This window comes from Ylistrum balloti, unplaced genomic scaffold (genome assembly GCF_031769215.1).
Source record: "Ylistrum balloti isolate Yb309-2 unplaced genomic scaffold, AGI_CSIRO_Ybal_v1 Utg371124, whole genome shotgun sequence".
Taxonomy (NCBI): Eukaryota; Metazoa; Mollusca; class Bivalvia; order Pectinida; family Pectinidae; genus Ylistrum; species Ylistrum balloti.
Window position 1 is genome coordinate 487416 of NW_026782617.1, and position 17089 is coordinate 504504.

Sequence of the window (17089 nt, forward strand, 5' to 3'; positions counted from 1 at the left end):
GCATTTCTATAACTTTAAGCATAACCAAAGAAAGTCAAGAAAACAATATTCCCTGAGAATTTTCTAAGTTTGAAGGGGCATAACTCTGTCAAGAAGGGTCACAGACAGTAGGAAATCAAACTTAATCTGAACCCTTGCAACAAGAAACTATATACCAAATTTCATTTCGATAACTCAAAGCACAAGCCAAAGACGTACGGAAAACAATATTCCTATGAAATTTTCTTAGTTGAAACGGGCATAACTCTGCCAAAAACGGCCTTAATCTGTACCCTTGCAACAAAAAGCCATATGCAAAAATTTCTGATAACTCAAACCATTACCAAAAAAAGTCTGGAAAGCTTTCGTATGGAAGACGACGACGCCCATGATGAAGTGATCCCTTAGTGTCCGCCAGCTCTGCAGGGGACACAAAAACCAGGGCAAAAGATTAACAAAAGAAAGATTTGAACGGAAACTCCTGAAAGAATCCAAGGAGAATAAGACCAGGCGTTCACGAACAGTAAGCATCTTCTACTTCATCGACTACACCTGGTCGTCAAGCAACTTGGTCAAGCAAAGCAGGTAATGTTGACTCACAAAGAAATAGAATATTTCTTGTTGAGATCACCATGATGACCGTAAAACTTCCCCATATTTTTCAACAACCTGCATCTCTGTCAGCTGAGGACTAACACAAAAATCACGATAATGGGAACAGGTCCTAGAATTTCGACTCAACAGCGATCTGTTAACACCCAAAGGCTGTGGATTACTCCATTACTGAATTCTACCAATCTGACAATACAACCTCTTAATTTAGCTTTACACTACATTACACACTGTACCATAAGTTGCCCCTTATTATAATATATATATATATATTTTTATATGTCAATATGTAACATCTGAATGACACAATGAATCATTCTTGTACTTCAATTTTAATCAATATATGTATTCCAAGAATACTACTGACAATCAGACTTCTACTACAATACAGATTAGTACCTTAATATCTTTCTGGTTTTAGAAATATCTCTGTGACTTTGATACAAAGTACTGTGTCACTACCAACAAAAGAATCTAGAGTTTCTTAGACAACCATGACTTCCAGGAGCTACCTGTCTGTTAGTGTGAACATCCAAAGAGAATTATGTATCTTCCTTAAAGTAAGTTAACATTTAGATTCTCTGTGTCGTTCATTGTTGATGTTAAATGTGTTTAGAGATTGGCTGAACAGTTTCAAGTTAAGGTCCAGAAAAAGCACGCAAATTGTAAATTTGCATTTCTGATACTGTTTCCATGGTAACAGGAGAAAATATCAAATAACGAAACCTTCCCAAAACCAAAAGGCACAACTCCGGTATTAGGTTGATGTGCATACAAAGATTCAACGTAATCTACTGAATGGTTTCAAATTGTGGCCTGGCAAAGCCCCAGGACAAACGGATGTATGGATGGAGCTTAATTTAATATCCTTCTCAAACATATTTCACAGGAAAATATTTAGATAAAGTTAATACATGACATACTAATATAGAAGATAACACAACTTGATAAAAATACAAGTTAGGAAATAAAAGAATGATAAATTTCCATACAATGTCTAGATTTATAGTATGATCAAGTATAATCTTGTGTGATTCAGTTTCATTTACAGTATCAACTTACCTCCATAATGAATGACCCTTCGGACATCTGGCTTGTCGATTCCCATACCAAATGCTACTGTGGCAACTACAACCTAGAAGCAAAAACTGAATGTGCCAGAAAGTTCCATAGCAATATATTAGTAACATATCAGTACCATATTCTCAGGTTTATAAGCCGTAGCTATGCATAAGCTGCAGAAATGATTTTTTCGATTTGATTCACATATTAGCAACACTGGAATATAAGCCATACCTTTCTAATGGAGGGGTAACCATTATGCTGACCAAAGTCTGTTGATATAACAGACAATGGAGGGCAATTATACACAGATATTGTAAACAAGCATGGTGGTCATTCTAGAATTTGACCTACAACCCGATGACCTATAGATTCCAGGATGTAAAAGGCTACTGTCAACTTCACCTTTGACTTAAAGGAAGCGGGAAAGTCCAGAAGATATTGTGATTCATATTAAAAGGTATGATTAATTAAATCCAAGAGAAAGTTATTTCTATTTCAAACTTTGAATCATCCTGCATATGATTGCAAATGACAGTCCAAGGTGATCTGTTGAAGTCACAAACACATGATGGGCAGGTACTTGTAAAACTGGTGTACTGGTACACATTTGTTTTTTAAAATCCTGCTGATTTTTTTTCATCCACATATAAACCGCAGTGTATACCAGTAAGCCACATGCCAGACTCATGAGTAAAAAAAGTGTGGCTTATAATCCAGAAAATACGGTATAAATTGGAAAATCTTTGTGTATTTTGAATGGGAACTTTCTATACACCTGGGTACAACATGTAGTTTTATTTCTCATGCCACAATTCTCGTGAAATACTGATACTTTTATATACTAAGGTATGTAGAGATACAGTGTCTAAAATTCCTCAATCAAATAATTGACTGAAACTGTCACAGACTGTTTATCTTGTCATCCCCTCAAATATCTTGATGTCATGTACAAAGACATTCTGTAAAATATTTTTACTATATATTACTACGTTTTGACTCCTAAATTGACAGTCAAACTGTATTTAATTCCAGATATTTTACAAGGCTGATGTTTGGAAAGAAACATAGTATAAACTAATCCATCGTATTGTCTTCAATCCTAGTTACTTCCGGTTCCTGAAGAATTTTAGCCCTGTCTAACCTTGAACATTTTCCACTCTTGAGAATTTCAATTGGTAGAATACCTGTATTTGATCATTGACGAACTTATGGTGGGCATCATCCCTAGATTTTGCTGTGAGACCGGCGTGATATGGTAGACATGAGACTTGCATGGCTGTAAAAACAAACCAAATGTGTATCATTAAAAGGAAAGACATTCAAATTATAGTACAATCTTTATTTTTGTCAGACTCTTAACATTTTTATTTTACAAAAAATGTATTTTAATGGTTATACAGTTCATCAATCGAACCATTAAGACCTGTTGTGATGAGCTTATCAACCTTGATTATTCAAAATGGCATTTTCAACTTGCAAAAAGTGTAAGAAATATTTTTCAAATCAAAATCTACATGTATATGATCAATGTATGGGATGTAACTTTTGCAATATTGTGTGTCCAGATAAATTTCTAGATTGCCTCATAAATTTAACAATTTACATGTCCATATTTTTGTTACTACTTCATTGATTATAAATATCATTCAGCAATGTTGGTTTGTAAACCCCACAATGCTGAAAGTCAGAAGCATCCTTTGGGAAAGAGGTATCATAGTTTGTACAAATGATGTGTCACGGTGAAGAAATAGATGATAAGTTGATACTTTATAGCCTGATCAAAAATTTGAACATGGTAACCACAGTAGCCATTTCGTAACTTGACTGCATAACTATTTTTCATGAACACAAACTACTATTTGGGAGTTTTTGATGCTTTCAAGGAATGTTGACTTAATAAGATTTGTTATATCACTATTAGCAAATTCTGCTGTCTGTCTATCCATCGATCGATTGTCGAATGACCATTACTGGCCCTCCTATAATCTTAAATCAGTAATAGTTGGTGTTAGGACCCTACGACATGTACAAACCTGACAAACAGCCAGCTACCTCCATGGTAGTTTTCTTAGTAGGACAGTAAATGATGGTAGGTCCATCAAACTCATAACGAGAACCCTTCTTCGTCATCTGGGAACGAATATCCTCAATCAGGGAAGTCTTTGAACTCACAGCCAAGTATAAGTTTGGTCTAAAATAGACAATTTTTCCTTTAAAGATTATTTATCAATATTTGTATACATTATGAGGGCATCCTATACAGGTTTAGGAAGATGTACTAGCCTGTAAAATCCTATACAGACTCTATACAGGTTTAGGAAGATGTTCTTGCCTGTTAAATCCTATACAGACTACATACATGTTTAGAAAAATATACTTGCTGTCAAATCCTGTACAGACTATGAGTGGGTTTTGGAGAATGTATTTACTTGTCGAAGCCTGTATAGACAACAAGTTGGTTTAGGAAAATGTACTTGCCTGTTAAATCCTATATAGACTCTATACAGGTTTAGGAAAATGTACTTGCCTGTTAAATCCTATACAGACTCTATATAGGTTTAGGAAGATGTACCTGCCTGTTAAATCCTATACAGACTCTATATAGGTTTAGGAAAATGTACTTGCTTGTTAAATCCTATATAGACTACATACAGGTTTAGAAAAATATACTTGCTGTCAAATCCTGTACAGACTATGAGTGGGTTTTGAAGTTTGTATAAGCTTGTCGAAGCCTGTATAGACTACAAGTGGGTTTAGGAAAATATACTTGCCTGTCAAATCCTGTACAGACTATCAGTGGGTTTTTCAGGTGGAGACTTTTACAGATATCCCGTTTCACCTCAGGTGTGGCTGTTGCTGTCAATGCCATGATAGGTACCTGATAAAAGATGGGTTAAATATCAAATGACAACTTTTAATCACTTCCACTTAATCCTCAACTTGACCACATAACTCCCTTATAAACCTACTTGACAGTTTGATTTAGCTTCCTGCCCATTACCTCCGAGCTAATCATCAACTAAATTCTGTTGGCGGTATCCCTGAACAAAACCTTGAGTACTGGAGTAGGAGGGATGTTTCACTAAAGTAGCCCTCATTGTTTTGACATTGCTTGATAAACTTACAAAATTTAGAAATGTCCTTTAACACTCATTTCAGACTTCCTATCCAATGCATGAATTTTCTAATACAGTGTTCTATTGTGTCCTATTTTTGAAAGGTAACTTAGTTATGCAGCCTTCATGCAGGTCATAGTAGACTCCAATAAATAAAACATAAATAGTGTGATTTTCCAATTGACCCTGGTTGTCAATGATCTTGATTGTTACTGACCTTGGCTGTTAATGACCTTGACTGTTAATGACCTTGACTATAAAAACCCATTAAAACAAAATCCAATTTACTTCTAGGAAGAAGTAATGTAATCACTTGGCATTGGTAAGCAAACAGAAAGTCTCGCTTAGTGAAACCAAACAAAACCAACTTACGTTTGGGAAGGCGCTCCGTAATTTACCTAACGACCGATAAGCTGAGCGAAAGTCGTGCCCCCATTGACTAACACAATGGGCTTCATCAATGGCAATCAGATCAATACCTGCAGGAAGATGTTAAATGTAGTTATCGTCTGATAACAAAGGCTGATTATATTATAGGAAGATACCTTTACTCTAGAAACATTGATAAAATATCAGTGGGGAGCAGATTGTACTCAAGAGTGCCATTAGAAAATAACTTCAAACAAATTCAGAATTAAAATGAGCCCATTATCCAAAATATCCAAACACTTAAGCCGGGCATTCAGTAGACTCTTCAAAGTAGTTTTTGACTCCTTAAAAAGAGTTTTGTCTCTTGGGTTTCAAGGATATGTATATTTCACATATTTTTTGCCTCTTTAGCTTTGTGACTTGACATCTGAAAATGTCAAATGTCAAGAGTCAGCTGAAAGTCTAGCCGCAATGAATTCATAAAAGACATCTTACAAAAAGGATATTTGCCGTACACATGAAAACTGATTACACACCTATTAATCCAAACTTTATAAGCTGAAATCAAGGATTATCAAACACTTGCCTACATGAATGTATTATTTCATTACATTTCATTTGCATGACCAGAGTTACTTCCCTTTGTTTCAGTACAGTAATTATGATATAATTTAACAGTGCATCCAGAATGTTTCAGTATTCGCCACATGGCATAAGCGTTGACACTAAAACTCAACATTACCACCTACTCATTTTTGACAAGTATATCTTTAGTCAATGGTAAATGAAAGAGATGTCTGATGATTAAATTCCCCATTATTAAATACTTACGGACGGGTAACCAAGTGTAGATGAATTACAAACTATATAAAACTTACCAACACTCTTGTCAAGATTGTGCAAGATATCTGTTGCAGCACTAGCAAATTCTGGGGTGATGTACACCAGACGATACTTTCCCCTATACAGTAAAGACAAACATCAGATTAAAAAGTTATTGGTATGTTTGGCTTTACAAAATATCTGACAAACTTTTAGACTATTTAAAATGACTTTTTATATGGGCCTATTTTCCTGAGCTTACAGACTTGCATGTTCCATACAATAAAGTTTTACATGTAACATACTGCGTTCAATGAACTTAATCCCAATGCAATATGACAACCAATGTTATTATGAGATATCAGACAAACTTTTCACTAGTTAGTTATCTTCTTTATTTTGACCCAAATGTTATCGATATTGCATATCTTAACAAGAGTATCACTGAAACTGATGAATACTCAATGAAAACGACTATATTGGACATAAAATTTCAATAAAGAGCAATAATTCAGTTAGTAAGGGGTCCTGAATTAGGTACACTGCACATCCTCTTAGTATGACCAATTTTTACAAAATATTTCATCATCCTTGGTTAAATAAAAGCAAATCTATGCACAGTGCAAAACATTTTAGCAAAGGGCCATTTTTTGCTATTAAGGGGTTTGGGGCCCTAATTTTGATACACTACACATGCTCTCAGAATGACCAATGTATATACCTAGTTTCATTATCCTTATTTAAATGAAAGCAAATTTATGCTTTGGACACAAAAATATCAACAAAGGGCAATAACTCTGTAATTGTCGGGTTGCTGGCCCTGACAATGGCACACTGCACATCATCTCTATATGACCGATGTATACACCAAGATTCAGTATTCTAGCTTAAATGCACGCAATTCAAAGCTATGCAGGGGTTGCAGGGCCTGACATCAGTACAACGCACAGTGTCTTAATATAATCAATTTATACACCAAGTTTCAACATCCTAGTTTAAATGCAAGCAAAGTTATGCTCCAGTCACAAAATTTCAACAAAGGGAAATAACTGCATAACTGAGCAGTTGCATGCCATGAATGTATACACCAGGTTTCATAATTCAAATCAATATATGAGCTGACAAAGCAACAGCTGAGAAATTACATTGAAATCAGTTCATGGGTTTTTGAAAAGATTGAAAATGTTTAAAGTTAGTGGATGCATGACACCGGACAAAAGGCATTCACAATAGATCACCACCAGACTTTGTCTCAGGTGACCTAAACATTAGACATGGCAAAATATTACTGTTGATAGGTATTGGGTAATGAAAATATGGTATTTAGTATGAATAGGGGATTTTGTAAAATACCTCATCATTTCATGCTTGATCTGTGTCATGTTCTGTTGGGCTGATCCAAGGAAACACGCTTCAATGTTGGCCGCTCTAGAATGTATAAATAACATCTATATGGTGATAAAGTTATTCACAGCATTTATTGGTTACATTAATCCTCGTTATTACTGAAAGGTTTTTTCTGAGAATCTTATTGTACAATGATAAATGGACTGGTATAAAGCAGTTTAAATTGTTTTCTAAAAGAAAAAAAAAAGAGGGGGGGCGGGGCGGGGTGTTGTGTGGTTTGTGTAAACTTCAAATGGCTGAATTCAATGATTACCTAGTGATTCATAAAGGTTGGAAAACTTTTCCCCCTCTCGTTGTTGTAAAATAAATTAAGTTTGACAATTATATATATAACTTACTTCAGTCCCAATACTTGGTCTTGCATCAATGAGATGAGTGGAGAAATAACTACAGCTGTTTTACCAGTAAACAGGGGTGGATACTGGTAGCATAAACTTTTACCGTGTCCTGTGTAAATATCACACATATTTACTGTTAATTAAACTTTTACCGTGTCCTGTGTAAATATCACACATATTTACTGTTAATTAAACATTTACCGTGTCCTGTGTAAATATCACACATATTTACTGTTAATTAAACATTTACCGTGTCCTGTGTAAATATAACACATATTTACTGTTAATTAAACTTTTACCGTGTCCTGTGTAAATATAACACATATTTACTGTTAATTAAACATTTACCGTGTCCTGTGTAAATATAACACATATTTACTGTTAATTAAACTTTTACCGTGTCCTGTGCAAATATAACTCATAATTATTGTCAATTAAACTTTTACCGTGTCCTTTGTAAATATAACACATATTTATTGTTAATTAAACTTTTACCGTGTCCTGTGCAAATATAACTCATAATTATTGTCAATTAACTTTTACCGTGTCCTGTGTAAATATAACACATATTTACTGTTAATTAAACTTTTACCGTGTCCTGTGTAAATATAACTCATAATTATTGTTAATTAAACTTTTACCGTGTCCTGTGCAAATATAACTCATAATTATTGTCAATTAAACTTTTACCGTGTCCTGTGTAAATATCACACATATTTACTGTTAATTAAACTTTTACCGTGTCCTGTGTAAATATAACACATAATTATTGTTAATTAAACTTTTACCGTGTTCTGTGTAAATATAACACATATTTACTGTTAATTAAACTTTTACCGTGTCCTGTGCAAATATAACACATAATTATTGTTAATTAAACTTTTACCGTGTCCTGTGCAAATATAACTCATAATTATTGTCAATTAAACTTTTACCGTGTCCTGTGTAAATATCACACATATTTACTGTTAATTAAACTTTTACCGTGTCCTGTGTAAATATAACACATAATTATTGTTAATTAAACTTTTACCGTGTTCTGTGTAAATATAACACATATTTACTGTTAATTAAACTTTTACCGTGTCCTGTGTAAATATAACACATATTTACTGTTAATTAAACATTTACCGTGTCCTGTGTAAATATAACACATATTTACTGTTAATTAAACTTTTACCGTGTCCTGTGCAAATATAACTCATAATTATTGTCAATTAAACTTTTACCGTGTCCTTTGTAAATATAACACATATTTATTGTTAATTAAACTTTTACCGTGTCCTGTGTAAATATAACACATATTTACTGTTAATTAAACTTTTACCGTGTCCTGTGCAAATATAACTCATAATTATTGTCAATTAAACTTTTACCGTGTCCTTTGTAAATATAACACATATTTATTGTTAATTAAACTTTTACCGTGTCCTGTGCAAATATAACTCATAATTATTGTCAATTAAACTTTTACCGTGTCCTGTGTAAATATCACACATATTTACTGTTAATTAAACTTTTACCGTGTCCTGTGCAAATATAACTCATAATTATTGTCAATTAAACTTTTACCGTGTCCTGTGTAAATATCACACATATTTACTGTTAATTAAACTTTTACCGTGTCCTGTGTAAATATAACACATAATTATTGTTAATTAAACTTTTACCGTGTTCTGTGTAAATATAACACATATTTACTGTTAATTAAACTTTTACCGTGTCCTGTGCAAATATAACACATAATTATTGTTAATTAAACTTTTACCGTGTCCTGTGCAAATATAACTCATAATTATTGTCAATTAAACTTTTACCGTGTCCTGTGTAAATATCACACATATTTACTGTTAATTAAACTTTTACCGTGTCCTGTGTAAATATAACACATAATTATTGTTAATTAAACTTTTACCATGTTCTGTGTAAATATAACACATATTTACTGTTAATTAAACTTTTACCGTGTCCTGTGTAAATATAACACATAACACATGAAATGCTCAATATAATAACAATGTAGTAGCACAACACTGTAAAGGATATCTAATATTAAAATCAGCTTATCATACCTTTATATTCCCTTCTTTTACCAAATGGTAATGATAGAATATTTGTCACTTAATCTCAGTGATGCTGGACGAATCAATGATTCTATTACCACTCTGATTTAGTCTATTACTACTCTAGTATGACAAAACAGTAAAGTGGTTTATACACATTAATAAAATACAATACAACATCTAATAAATCAACAGAAAACTACAAGAAAGCTACTATCAGTAAAACAAATCATATCCAGCGATAGTCCAACATCACTTTGAACATTAGAATTCTAAAAACATTTTGGAGATAATCTATCATAGGTTTACTATTGCTTTTTACCAACTTGTGAAAAGACCTTTTGTTGTTGTTCTGTTTCTTGTCATTATTCTTATTCTTCGTCCATGATTTTGTGACATCTAAATTTCCAAATTGGTAAGAGATATGTTTATAGTCTTTAAAAGGTCTCTTATGATTACTTCAGAAGATTTTCTGTGCACAGCAATCAGCCATTCAGGTCACAGCATCTTCATAAGATATTTGCGGAATTAGATGATTATCAAACTTAAGAGAGTGCAAGGTTTTCAATAAGAATTTTTAATTAGTTACCTGTGGCCATGATGACACAAGTGTCACGGCGGTCATTGAGCACTGCTTCAATAATCTTCCACTGCTTGCTGCAAAACACATGTATCGATCATCATGAAGAAGCCCCTAGTTTGGGCAAAAACTGGTTGCCATCTCATAATAAAGTACAAGAGGCCAATGAACCTTTATAGTCATCAGACTATAAAGACCGATATATAAAAGAAGCCAAATAGACCTACAATGCTCAACTACTCTACAGCTAACAAAGACATTGTTGGTTAATAAAAACCATTTTCTGCATACTTGAAATCCTATTCCCTATCCATGCCACTGCAGAGATACCATGACTTTGGACTGATTATTTGTTGTAAAAGAAATTTTAAGATCTCAACTCATTTGACCCAAGAGACTTTGAAAGTAGGTCAAGGTCAATCATTTGAATAAATTTGGTAGCTCTTCATTCAATTATATTAAAGAACCAATATCAACAGCCTGGAACTTTTTATTATTAAGAAGAAGTCATCAGAAGGTTTTGACATATTTGACACCTGTGCCTTTGAAAGTTGGCCTAGGTCAATAATATGAACACACATGGTAGCCCTTCATCAAAGCATATTTCAGCCTAACATCAGCACCCTTGGCCTTTTGATTATTGAGAAGAACTTGTTAAAAGATTTTGACACATTTTCCCTTGTGACTGTGAAAGTGGGTCAAGGTCGTTTATTTTAACTTGGTAGCCCTCATCCCATCATGCTACAGGCCCAATATCAGCCCACTGGGCCTTGTAGTTATTGTGAAGTTGTTTAAATATTTCAAAACATTTGACCCCTGCGACCTCAAAAGCGTGTACAGGTCATTCATTTTAATTAACCTGGTATTTCTTTATCCCATCATTCTACATGCTAAATATAATAATCCTGGACATTTTGTCTATTGAGAAGAAGTCATTTAAATGGAAAGTTTACAAAAGGTAGATTGCACACAACGAATGAAACATCTGGAGCCAACCTGACCCCCACTGAAAGTAATGACGTTGGATTTACACTTAGATCCATGTATAACAGTATATGCAACATCCAATCAGGACTGACAAAAAGTTTTCAATTTACATATTTACCATAAGTTCATACAACTTAATCAAACTGCAATAGACTGACCACAGAACTACATACTCAACTCACAAACAGGTACCTACTTTGCACAAAACTAATGTTTAAATATTTGTCCATGCATGATATTCAGAAGATTTAACAGTGAATGAAGAAGTTTCCAAAGACATACTCTGTCTACCTTCATAAATCTACCTGATCATTAAATATTGGATGATAACAATGTGTTTTCATAAGTAATCTTACTTAAACCACCACTTACGGTCTGAACTTGGAATAACCAAAGTACTGTTTCAAAGTTGACAAATATTTCCTCTCACTGGGTTGATTTTCCAAATCTGTATAAAAAAAAGGTCTTTTATCATCATGAATATCCCTACTCCTGAACATGAGAGTGTTTTGTTTTGATGAATTAAGACATTGTCAAATGTGACCTTTGACCCTTTAATTGAAGACAACTTTTAAACCCTCCTCTCCTTATAAAATAAGGAATGTCAAACTTATAGTTTTCTAGATATGAAAAGCTTCCCTCTTAACTAGATGAACTGAACCCATATAAACATTTTCATCAATTTCAGGTAAGAAAAATCATAAGCATTGAATGTAAATGCTGGAGCTGAAATTCAAATTACTGTCGAAGAAATGATAAAATCTTGTCATGTTATCTTAGCTATTACAGACCATCCTTTTCCTCAACTTGGTCAGCATGTCCACTCATGTCACTGCTAGAACTCTCAAGTACCAGACTTTTTTCTGCTTCATCCAGTTGCTGCTAAATCAATATATATATATTTTTTAATCAAACAGTGCATCCATAAATCTGTCAAGGACTTCATTTTTCGCAATTTACTTCAAAAGTGGTGAAGTGTTAAGTATTTATAATTTTAATTACACAATGCTTACCTAAATCTGTCAAGGGCTTCAAGAGAGAGCTCGTACACAAGAAATTTATCTCAAAAGTGGTCAAGTGTGACTTTAACTTTGACCAATGACCACCACAATCTAATCAGGTCTAGGACTTCATGGTGTGATACCATGGTATGAATTGTAATACATCTATTTCCCCACTCCTCCTTACCCAATACATCATAGGTTAGGTAAGGGTATAATAAATGATAGATTTCAGAGTTAAACAGAATACAAGGCATTCTTTCTCTGATTTATTTTGAACAAATCACAATGCGTGTCACATGTTATGGTATATGATGTAAAGTATTTCCAACAATCTGTATTCAGGGCTCTCGATCTGCCAGATTTGGGGCCGATATTTGGCCCCATTCCCAATGCAAAATAGTATCTTTTTTCCCCAATTTAGACCTCAAGTTTTCCCAATTCTAAGGAAAACTTCGCTATTTTTCCCAATTCTAAGGGCCACGGGTCCCAGTCCCAAAATGGGGTGTGAGAGCCCTGGTATTGGTTTCTTGTGAAGAGTAGAAATATTTATACCAAGAGTATGTCATCGCTGAATTCATCACTGAAGTCATCCCTTGAATCCTCTCCTTTAATTTCCTCTCCTGCTTTGTTCTCTGCTGGTGGAGCCTACAGGTAAGATATGAATTAAACATCAACTTCAAAAACAGGTAGAGTGCAGGGATAAAATAAATTTTGTACTTCAAATCTTGGTATCAAACAAGGTATTCCATTTAGTTTAATATTCCTATTATCAGCTATGGTCATTTAAGGACAGACACCACATGCATGCACGATGAATGTGTGTGGTGAGAACGAGTGCTTGTGAAAGACATCAATGTCATTTAATAAGCCTCTGTGTTAGGATGAAACCTTTAGAGTGCTATTATACTGAAATATAATGTCTTTATAGTGCTATCACACTGAAATATATTGCTGAAGGCACTAGGCAAGACATATTACTATCTCATGCAACTTTATCAAAATTTTGCTGAAAAATCAACAAAAATCTGACAACGATATTATAAGAATAATGGCAAAGTTTTAAGCACACTGCAGGTTAATTTAAAAACTGATTGTGCTGGAACCAGGTAAGTTTCACACAAGAAAATATGTAGCACATATCTATGATTTGTTATTCCCTAAATTACTATGTCTATCAGCTGCCTATGTTCCCACACAATTTCTGTAACACTGTAAACGTGTTAATTCTCTAAGGGTTCTATTTTCTCTATAACCAAGAAAGGAAGAAAATTTGCATAAAAAAAAACGAAAAAATAGATACCTTGAAAACTTATAAACTTGAAAGTATATACAGAAAATCCTTTAAGGGAAACCTTAAAAAACATTTTTTTTACCTCTTTTCCTGAACTGAAGTGATCTTTCAAGTTTCCTTCTAATGAACAGTCATCAATACTTGCAAGGTCTATTACATCTGGTTCCCAACTATTCATAATCTCTTCTTTAACTGGGTTTTTCCACACCATTGTCGTACCACCATCATCCCTGTTATTGCTGACGTCTTCATTAGGACTTCCTTCGTTTGTATTGATCACAAATGGAGTTTCCAAGAGATCCAAGCTTTGATTACTAGCATCCTCATCCAAGTCGACTGTTTCAGCATCACTGACCGCTTCTGAAACAGGCTTGTTTTCCAAAATACCATTGTTATTATCAGTAGATTTCAACAGATCTAAACTGGAATTACAGGTATCTTTGTTCATACATTCCTCTTTCTTGGGAGTGATTACAAATGGAGTTTCCAAGAGATCCAAGCTTTGATTACTAGCATCCTCATCCAAGTCGACTGTTTCAGCATCACTGACCGCTTCTGAAACAGGCTTGTTTTCCACAATACCATTGTTATTATCAGTAGATTTCAACAGATCTAAGCTGGAATTACAGACATCTTTATTTACACATTCTTCTTTCTTGAAAGATTTACATGAAGTGTCCAAAACAATGCCATCTCTTTCTGTCTCATTATTAACAGAAGTAGTCACATTTCTGTTATCATCTACCTCTTCATCCAGTTCATCAACAGTAGTATCTGGAAAATTAGGTGAGAATCACATCAGAAAAGGTGCTCTGGACTTTGATGCATCTCATTTTTATCATTTTAATTTTTTAAATGAACAAAACAAATTAAGCATGAGACTCACCTAAAAGTGGTAAACAATCATGCAAAGTGTTATCCCTCTACTAAACACTGTATTACGTTATAGGGGCCCTATGAAAAGCTCTCAGTTTGAGAACTTAATCTTTAGAGGACAAAAGAAGTTGCTTTGTGACACACCTTCTCATAGTTGTTAAAAATGGGGCAAAGCCACAATTGACAGGATTGCGGGATGAGTGCAATGTTATATATCGTGCTCAAAACAACGTTTCAGCCAATGAGAGGCTATTGTGCGTAAAACAACATCTCAACCAATGAGAGGCTATTGTGCTTAAAACAACATCTCAACCAATGAGAGGCAAAGGGTTCCATCTTGGATTTTCCACGCCACACTGTTGAAAAAGACTAAGTTCCAAAGCCCAGAAAATCAAGACAAAAAGATCCAGAATGAATTCTAAATTGAAAGATGCACATCTTCAATATATATAAACATCCTACAAAGTTTCAAGCTACTACGTCAAAAACTCTAGGAGTTGATTCTACAAAACTGGTACCCCTGTTCCCTACCAAACTGCAGAAAATATCTAAGTTCTAAAGCTCGGAAAATCCCGAAAAATGTCCAGAATGAATCCATAATAGGAGGTGCACATCTTCAACATATATGTAAACATCCTACAAAGTTTCAAGCTTCTATGTCAAAACTCTAGGAGGAGTTGATTCTACAAAACTGGTACCCCTTTTCCCCGCCGCCCACCTACTATTCACCATTCTATAACCCAGATTTGCACCATATGCAACCCGGCCAATAATACACTGGTTACAATGTTATGAAGCAGTCTAATATTTTTTCCGAGACAAAGGGGGTAGGGATATACAGAGCAATCACTATAGGGCATGAGTGTGGGGGTGGGGGATGGGGAGGGGTGTGTGTGTTAAAAAAGCATCCTGAATTTACATTTACATAATAAATCAACATAACAAACTGTACCTGTATGCCTGTATGCATTGAACAGTAGTATCATTTCCATTTATTATCAACAATGTTAATTTTTCTCACAGCTTTCTGATAAATAATTTTGTGGGTATATTTTTAATATTCCATGCATTCAAAAGAATGCCTAAATCACTGAAAAATTTACAAAGATATGCAATATAATTGGGGTAAGTGAAAATTATTTATCCACTATGGGACAAAATCAAATGCCAATGAAAGAGCTTTATTTGAAAATCTAGTAAGTTACAATTCATTTTGAGTTTGTATTTCTACAATTTACCTTGTGAAGAATAGATTATCCCATCCCAGTGATCAACAATATCTTGACGCTTAATGGACAGTAATGTTTGTTTGAGGGATTTGAGAATCTTCACTTCTGACCTCTGCTTGGTAAGCTGTTTTTCACGCCAAATGATAAGGACCTTGTGGTTCTGTTGGATGGCCTGATAAGGATAGTCCCGTTCAATTTGCTCAAGCTCATATTGCTTCAGGCCAAGGTGAGTAGCCAACATTTTCCAGTCATGACCAAGTTTCTTAGCCACACCCAAAAGCCCTCGGTCAGACAAAGCACCTACAAAACACCAGAACATAATTATATCATATGAGTTGGTGGGATATTTGAAAATGTTTATTGGAGACTGATTGAAAATTAATACTGATGATTGATAATAAAATTGTGTCTAAATTGCAAAATATGTGCCAAATGTCACATATAAATAAACACAAAAACATCAAGAAAATACCAACATGACAAGATAATCATTAATCAGACTCAAATTCCATAAAACAAAATATGAACAAAAGAAAGATTTACACAGACACTCCTGAAAAAGTAAAAGAATAAGACCAAGTGTTTCAGAATGATAAGCGTCTCCTGCTTCATTGATGATACCTGCCATGTAAGCCTTGGTCAATCCAAGTAAGCAATGTCACATTCTCAAATGAGAGCAAGGTATACAACAACAATAACTTCATAATCAGAAACAAAACAAACAAAACAAGAGTGAAATTACCTTCAAATGATTTCTCATTCACATCTTCACTTGAGCAATGCAATATTTCTAAGGCATCTTGGACGCTCCTGGTTGCCTCTTTTAATTTAGCACAAGCTTTCTCTTTTTTAGCTTCATTTTTTGAAGGTTGCTTGACTACTGCTTCTAACCGTCTAACTAATTTGCACAATTTTTCCACGTTCTTGGAAAATGACAAGGAACTCATCCCAATATTTGCTCATTTCAACAGCAATATCTATATCTTGGCACAAGAATTTGCACTGCCTTTCAAGATCCTGAAATTTAAAATAGAGATTTTCAGAATACAATGTATAATAATATTTAGTTTAACATGCTACATGTAATCCAATATATTCCAATCCTTTGTAAACAGTGACCCATGGTTTGGACTTTCCAGCACACCACATGGTGACCTAGGCTATTTTTGTTTATCTGTGTGACCAAGATTTTTTCCTTATGAAATAAGGGCAGACCTAATGATCCTATTTCACTTTCTGATGAGCTCCGACTAAGCCTTTTGAGGCCTTATTATATTCATTGGTCTGTCTTGATTGATGCCTTGAATTCAAAATCTGTAAAATCACACATTGGAATAAGATATTTTAAAGT

General features: G+C 34.1%; 1 protein-coding gene across 1 annotated transcript in view; it reads right to left on the reverse strand.

The window, feature by feature from the left end:
* Positions 1–16685, reverse strand: part of LOC132560866 (bifunctional 3'-5' exonuclease/ATP-dependent helicase WRN-like) — a 31221-nt gene extending 14536 nt beyond the window's left edge. Inside the window, exons 1-15 of the mRNA XM_060225570.1 lie at positions 16481–16685; positions 15748–16038; positions 13716–14407; positions 12895–12987; positions 12130–12217; positions 11711–11786; positions 10361–10428; positions 7709–7817; positions 7317–7391; positions 6020–6102; positions 5145–5251; positions 4428–4534; positions 3690–3847; positions 2841–2932; positions 1654–1726 (exon numbers count right to left, since the gene is read on the reverse strand). Of these exons, the coding sequence (XP_060081553.1) occupies positions 1654–1726; positions 2841–2932; positions 3690–3847; positions 4428–4534; positions 5145–5251; positions 6020–6102; positions 7317–7391; positions 7709–7817; positions 10361–10428; positions 11711–11786; positions 12130–12217; positions 12895–12987; positions 13716–14407; positions 15748–16038; positions 16481–16685 (2317 nt within the window). The remainder of the gene's footprint in view (positions 1–1653; positions 1727–2840; positions 2933–3689; positions 3848–4427; positions 4535–5144; positions 5252–6019; positions 6103–7316; positions 7392–7708; positions 7818–10360; positions 10429–11710; positions 11787–12129; positions 12218–12894; positions 12988–13715; positions 14408–15747; positions 16039–16480) is intronic.
* Between the last annotated feature and the right edge of the window lie 404 nt (positions 16686–17089).